The sequence below is a fragment of the Lycium ferocissimum genome, chromosome 9 (genome assembly GCF_029784015.1).
Source record: "Lycium ferocissimum isolate CSIRO_LF1 chromosome 9, AGI_CSIRO_Lferr_CH_V1, whole genome shotgun sequence".
In the NCBI taxonomy this organism is placed as follows: domain Eukaryota; kingdom Viridiplantae; phylum Streptophyta; class Magnoliopsida; order Solanales; family Solanaceae; genus Lycium; species Lycium ferocissimum.
This window is the reverse complement of record NC_081350.1, coordinates 23114378-23121593: the sequence shown is the minus strand read 5'-3', so window position 1 is coordinate 23121593 and position 7216 is coordinate 23114378. Positions and strand designations below refer to the sequence as shown.

Genomic DNA, 7216 nt, shown 5'->3' with positions numbered 1-7216 from the left:
CAAACCATCTTTAAAGGTTAATCAGAGGTTTACTCTTTACATGGTCCTGGGGATGTAAAGAATACAATGGTGTTAAAAAGAAAAGTATGTGATGTCATGTACTATCAGTATTATTAAAACTTAAGTACATTTTATAACTCCTCTTCTAGAATTTGCATCAACTGAAACTAATACATTCTATATGAAATAAACAAAAAGAGTTGGTATTTCGTTGGAGATTTTGATCAGACCAAGTTTAGCCTATAGGGCAAATAGAAACTCGGAATTATTTAATCATGAATTGGGTTGATTTGTTTATTAAATAAGTTTTACTAAAATTATTTTATACTGAGTTCAACATGAGATTCTACCACCGAAATTAACTATCCTCGGACAAAATACATAAAAGATCAAAATATTTTCAATTATCCTTTTAAATTAATTTAAAAAAAAATAAGTGTACGTAAAATCATATACGCAAATTTTCATTATATTATTCAAATGGTATTAATTCAATTATTTCAATCTCTACATTATAATACTTGCACAGTGAATGTTTATACCAAGCTAACAGATGAACAACAATAACAACATACAGTATAATCCACAACTAGGATTTAAAGAGGATAAAGTGTACGCATATTTTACTCCTACTTTAGGAGGTAGAGGAGATGTATGATATGTATTTGTATATATATAAATTTTAACACTTAATGATTGTAAATTAATAGAAGTTCTCAACTCATTAAACCACTTAACCGTAATAAATTTATATAATTGTTGTAAATGAGTAAGTATTTATCAATTTTGATCCCGTTTGGATTGACTTATAAGTTGGTCAAATCAGCTTATAGGCCATTTTTAACTTATTTGGGTGTTTGGTAAAAATAAAAAACAACTTAAATTAAATTAAAATGTGCTGAAAATAAGCCAAAATAAAGAAGTTGCTCAAACCCAACTTGTTTTTTTTTTGCTTAAAAGCCATTTTGGTTTGACCAATAACGTTACTTTTTTATCTCTTATATTTTCCGTTAATTTCAATACTATCCTTACTTCTAAAAACCCTTTAAGCACTTTTATTCAAACACGTAAATATTTATTTATTAAATAATTTTTAGCACTTAAAAAATACTTTAAACACTTATGCTTAAAAATTATTTTTTTCTGACTAATCCAAACGGGCTTGTCTCTGCATGCAGCAAACGACCGTTGACCTTAAGTGAGCGGCTAAAATGAAAACAAGTAGTAAAGCTGAGATGGCAAAAAGTGAAAAACTGGATAACATTAGGCTAAAAAAGTGCCACGACAAGACAAAACTCATCATCCCACGTGTCAGCTTCTCAACACCTCCAAAAACTCCTTCTGATTCGTCACTTCCAAAATCCATACAAACCAAGAACCATAATCCTTTTCACTTCCATGAATCTAACTGTGATGATCAAACAACCACTTTCTTTAACAACAAAACTCACTACAACATCTTTAACCAAATCAAAACACACCCTTTTCATTTTAAACATGCATTCCCAGGCTTCTTCTTTTAATGCAAGAACGTCAGCCACTGTTCAAAATGTTCCAGGGTTAAGTCCTGAAGAAATGGAGAGAGTTTGTGAACAGACATTTCAGAGATATTCTTCAGGTGGTTTGAGTAAGAGGAAAGGTAATAAAGGGGTTGCAATTGTTTGGTTTAGGAATGATTTGAGAGTGTTGGATAATGAGGCTCTTTATAGAGCTTGGGTTTCATCTGAAGCAATATTGCCTGTTTATTGTGTTGATCCTAGACTTTTTGGGACTACCCATTACTTTGGATTGCCTAAAACTGGAGGTAAATTGGTTTACTCTGTTCTTTAATTGGGATTCAATTGTACTTCCTATCTCAATTGTGTGTGTTACTTTTAGCTTTCCAGGCAGGGTTACTTTAAACAAACTTTGGAGTAAAAACTTGACAGTGATAAATTCCTCTTTGGGATAATTACCTTTTTGGCAGCTCCAAAAAAGATAAAAAATAATAGCAAGTAAATGTATATTTTTGTGTATATCAAGTATACATATACACATATACTATACATAAGCAGTGTATATATTTTGTATATTTTGGTGAGGGACCGTAACTAATTTCGCTAACGGGCCAAAAATGAAAAAAGCCCTTTATCTTATGGATAAAAAATCATACCTAACTACTATGTAGGTGAAATTTAGTTATCTTAGAAAATTGCTGGAGAAATCATTATAAAAATTTAATTTAATATCTCTTGGAAATTTTCAAGTTAAAAAAAAAAAAAAAAAAAAAAAACTTATGGGACAGAGAGAGTGGGTTTTTCTGGTTTGAATGCATTTAGTTGTTTAAAATTCAAAACGGGTCGGGGAAATGATTCTAAAAAGACAAGCTTTAAGCTAAACGGTATCAAAAGTTGCTGGTTTTTTCTTGATTTTCATTGTCTTATAATTTTGATGAGATACATCTCTTCTAATAAGCTAAATTATATTTTATTTTGGTTTTTAATTTACATATTCACGATGAGTGCACAATCTTTATCAGCTTTTACATTTATGAGTTCTTAGTCTCTTAATGTGCATCCTGTTGTGTACCAATACTAAGTTAAAATTTGAATTTAGTAGAGGTCAAGAATGCAGTGTGGAAGTGTGTTACATGGTGCATTCTCTCAAGGCCTGTTGAAGTACTTGGATTCAAGATTGGCTGAAGTGAAACCATTATTGTGGATGTACTCAGAGTGTTATCATAGTGTTCTAACGCGCATGCAAGATATAGTACCCACATTACAGGGTTATCATGCAATATTCTTTAAGACTATTGGAACTTTAGGCCCAACGAATCAAAAGATGAGTGTTGTAAAGATGTGGACATTAACATCGAATTGTATGCAAGCTTAGACAAGTTTTGAAATAATAATATGCAACAAAAGGTGCATATAGCATGCATGGGTGATAAACTAAGAGAAGGCTAGATAGTTTGACAAAATCATACATAGATCTTAAAAAGTACCTGTTTATAGGTGCGATACTATGATGATAGAAAGTGTATAATGGTGATGACATAGATCTAAAATCACACAGAGATAAGTTGTCTCAAAAGATCTACGATCTCTCGAAATCCATAGAACTTAAGAAAGTACACAACACATGGAAGCAAAAGATCCATATAAGCGATACCAACTAATTGAGATTAATCTTTCGTTGTTCATAAACTTACATTATGTCTGGTGATCGTAGTTTTTTTAGCTTGGAGAAGTATAGAGAGAACTGTTAGATTTAGAATGCTATTCTTAGAGAACCCTAGTTTATTTTGAGTATTGTAATGAAATGGGCCAAAAAGAGTGGAATAGGTATAGAGGATTCATATCAACACCAACTAGTATTAAGGCATAGTTAGTCAATTTTCTTTGGTTAAGTTAAATTTGTTTGCTTAAATCTATCATTGCTACCTGTTTGTTGAGCTCAAGGCTTATCTTTTCTCTTTGGCAGCTTTAAGGGCACAATTCATCATAGAGTGCTTAACTGATTTGAAAAAGAATCTAGTAAAGAGGGGACTTGACCTATTAATTCAACGTGGTAAACCAGAAGAGATTATCCCATCCCTGGCGAAAACATATAAGGCACACACAGTTAAGAAGCTGCTTCTTTCATTCTTCTTTCTACACATGGATGTTTCTTATATGACATTTGTTAATTTTGGAATTACCTGTACAGGTGTATGCCCAAAAGGAAACATGCAGTGAGGAAATAAAAGTAGAAAAATTGGTCACCAGAAATCTGCAAGAATTTCTACCGCCATCATCTGGTGGACAAGGCAATGAGCCACGATCTATAAATGCTACTAAACTGGAATTAATCTGGGGTAGTACTATGTATCATATAAATGACCTTCCATTTGACTGTGAGAGTTTACCAGACGTTTACACTCAGTTCCGTAAGGTATTAGCCTTCGCTATATATTTTCGAGTTATGTGACTTGCAATTCAAGATACTTTCTCCTATCTTACCCATCAGTTGTGTGGTTGATGGTTAAACTTAACAGTCAGTGGAATCCAAATCAAACATTCGTAATTGCATTAGACTCCCAACATCACTTGGTCCTCCACCAGAGGTTGGGGATTGGGGACATGTCCCACAAGTTACTGAGCTCGGGCTTCAGCAGGAAAAGGCAGGTCAACACTAGAGTTGCATAAAAAGAACTGTGGATTAAGTTGTTCGTAAAACTCAAATTTATAGTGTCATTTCCTTCGTTTTACAGGTTTCTAAGGGAATGAAGTTTATGGGCGGTGAAAGTGCTGCACTGGGTAGGGTACATGATTACTTTTGGAAGAAGGTGGGGACCTTTCTTATAACTGCAACGACCGAAAATTTTGTTTTTGAGACTAAACCTTCTTCTGTTCTTACTGTATTTATGGTTCATCTAATAGATGGCCACGACTTAGGAAAGTTGCTGATGTAATATGTTTACTGCTTCCTAGTATAGAGACACAACCCATGCAGTCATGCTAATGATGATTCTACATATTCCAATTCTTTCTGATCTTTGATTGATTGCAGGATTTGTTAAAAGTGTATAAAGAGACTCGAAACGGAATGTTAGGGCCTGATTATTCCACAAAGTTCTCTCCTTGGCTTGCTTCAGGAAGCCTGTCTCCCCGTTTTATATATGAAGAGGTAGAGAACTTTGTCTCATATTGCAATGTTTCATTAACAACTTCGGTATGCTACTAATGTAAAGAGATTAAGAAAGCTTCATTTGACTTGTTAAGGTGAAAAGATATGAGAAGGAAAGACAATCAAATGATTCAACATACTGGTATAGCTTCCTCCCTTCTCCCTCTCTGTATGCTTGTGACTATGCTTGTATGGTTTCTATGCCTTTTTATGTTGATGAAGGTAGTGAGAGGAGATTAAATCTAATAAATATAGTTTATAAATACCGAATAATCTGATGCCCTGTATTCTTCACAATATTCATACAACTGACAGGTGTATTTTTGATGCCTGATTTCTGTTCTCAGGGTTTTGTTTGAATTAATATGGAGGGATTACTTCAGATTTCTCTCAATCAATCAAGGAAATTTGCTTTTTCAAGCAGGTAATAAAGATAATTATCCATACTCTTATCTGAATTACATATTAACACACCCCATTCTTCTAATCAACTTCTCAAGAGGAATTTTGCTCCTTGCTTTTATCTATTTTAAAGGTTATGAGGGCTTGTTCTTCTGGGAATTACAGAGATCTTGACATATATCTATAATTGCTTTTATTTCTCTATTTAGGAGGCCCTCGAAAAGTAAATATTAACTGGAGCCAAGACCAAACCTTGTTTGATGCCTGGAGACGAGGTCAAACCGGGTAAGTTCCTATCCTGGGGCTAGCCAAGCACCTCTTCTATAACAAGTACATTACCTTCATACCTTGCATGTTGTCTGTTCCTTTCTCTTCCTCAATCCCAAAATAGATTCTTAGTAGGAAGTTCATATCTGAAAATAAATATGTATTTCATTTCTGCGATATGAGAAATTGTTATTTTTCCAATGCAAACTCTGTAGGTATCCTTTAATTGATGCCAACATGAAAGAACTAGCTACTACTGGATTCATGTCGAATCGAGGACGACAGGTACATGTCCACTTTATTTATAATGTTTTGGAAAATTTTCATGTAAGTTGTTATCTAGAAAACAATTCTGGGAGATAAATTCATCAAGATAGATGGAAATTTACTGCATTCTAATTATTGCTTTTCTTTCTCTGGGTAAATCAAGAAATTTTGTTTTTGCCAGATTGTGTGTTCTTTTCTTGTTAGAGATATGGGCATTGACTGGCGGATGGGAGCTGAATGGTTTGAGACATGTCTCTTGGATTATGATCCTTGCTCTAACTATGGCAACTGGACATATGGAGCAGGTGATTCTCCTTATATTATCTAGCTTTGATATCTCCACTTTCTCTGAATTGGAAGTTGGAGTTGTTAGTTGAAAGTTACCATCATTCCTTTTCCATCAGGTGTTGGCAATGACCCTAGAGAAGACCGTTACTTCAGCATTCCGAAGCAAGTAAGTGAAATAACGAATCAAATATTTCTTTTAGTAGAATCACGTTCTCGGAACAAATCAACAAGGTGTATAAAATCCTATGTTATTTGCTATTTTGGGCAGTGCTGATAAAACAGTTTAGTGAATGCTATCTCTATTCCCTTACAATAAAGCAGATTAATCCTAGACCTTTTTACATGTTTCAGGCTCAAAACTATGATCCTGAAGGGGAGTTTGTGACATACTGGTTGCCAGAGTTAAGAGCACTTCCGAGAGATAAAAGACACTCTCCCGGAATGATGTACTTGAATCCAATTGTATCTCTGAAACATGGATACACCAAGAAGACTGGTGATTCGAAAACGGGCTTTTCATCAAGAAGAGGCAAACCGGAAGACAATAGACGAAAGGGATATGGAGATAGGAGAACGTATTAGAGCTGCTGCCAATATGGGCTACTGATTTTCCGGTCACAGCTCACAACATTGCAACCCAGATGAGAAACTCTAGTTGTATCATATTGGCTATGAAATACATCTGTGAGTATTTGGGGCATGGAAATATAAAGACTCTGAAATTGGCTACTTTTACTAGCTTTGTTTTATTAAAAAAAAAAGATGGGAACAATCTAAGAGAGATTTTGTTGTGTCCTGAAAATGAAGTACCTTTGATTACATTGAGTATGATCATTTGTTATATAACCTTCGAAAAATTATGAAGTAAAGCTAACCAGTGAATCTTATTAAGATATGAATTTTAAAATTTTGTTTAGCTTATCTTCATCCATGATATTGAGTTCGGGTAAGAATAGATAGCTTTTTGTTTGGAAAATTTCCTAGGCATTTAAATTTTACAAATAGTTTGATCCTATAAAGTAATATTACAGTTCTACTTTTACAAACTTTATGCCGCGGTGAAGGATATTGTATTGTTTATTCTTTTGAGAAAACTTGATGAGAGCTCAACAGATATTTGGACGTTGATATGCTATATAATGAGGTAAAACTTGGGTAAAGCACGGTCTTTGTTAGATACCACTTGAATTGTCTTCATTTCCCGTAGTCACAAGCTTTAGATACCACTTGAATTGTCTTCATTTCCCGTAGTCACAAGCTTGTTATTGAAAGATCCTTACTCTTGAATTGAATGTAATTGGTCAAAATTAGACTAATCATTATGTCTAGTAATAAACAAAGGAAC

At 33.8% G+C, this 7216-nt stretch overlaps 1 protein-coding gene across 1 annotated transcript; it reads left to right on the top strand.

The window, feature by feature from the left end:
- The first annotated feature begins 1306 nt into the window (after window positions 1-1306).
- On the top strand, window positions 1307-6781 carry LOC132029929 (cryptochrome DASH, chloroplastic/mitochondrial). Its single transcript, XM_059419339.1, has 13 exons — window positions 1307-1804; window positions 3463-3602; window positions 3688-3912; window positions 4016-4141; window positions 4232-4306; window positions 4531-4647; window positions 4743-4789; window positions 4995-5071; window positions 5259-5334; window positions 5532-5601; window positions 5765-5888; window positions 5988-6037; window positions 6223-6781. The coding sequence occupies exons 1-13, from the start codon at window positions 1399-1401 to the stop codon at window positions 6451-6453; spliced, it is 1764 nt and encodes a 587-aa protein (XP_059275322.1). The 5' UTR covers window positions 1307-1398; the 3' UTR covers window positions 6454-6781.
- The last annotated feature ends 435 nt before the right edge of the window (window positions 6782-7216 follow it).

Coding starts and splice junctions, on each gene's coding strand:
- LOC132029929 (XM_059419339.1), top strand. CDS start 1,399: ATGAATCTAACTGTGATGATCAAACAACCACTTTCTTTAACAACAAAA. Junction 3,603..3,687: donor AAACATATAAGGCACACACA/GTTAAGAAGCTG, acceptor TTACCTGTACAG/GTGTATGCCCAAAAGGAAAC. Junction 4,307..4,530: donor ATGATTACTTTTGGAAGAAG/GTGGGGACCTTT, acceptor GATTGATTGCAG/GATTTGTTAAAAGTGTATAA.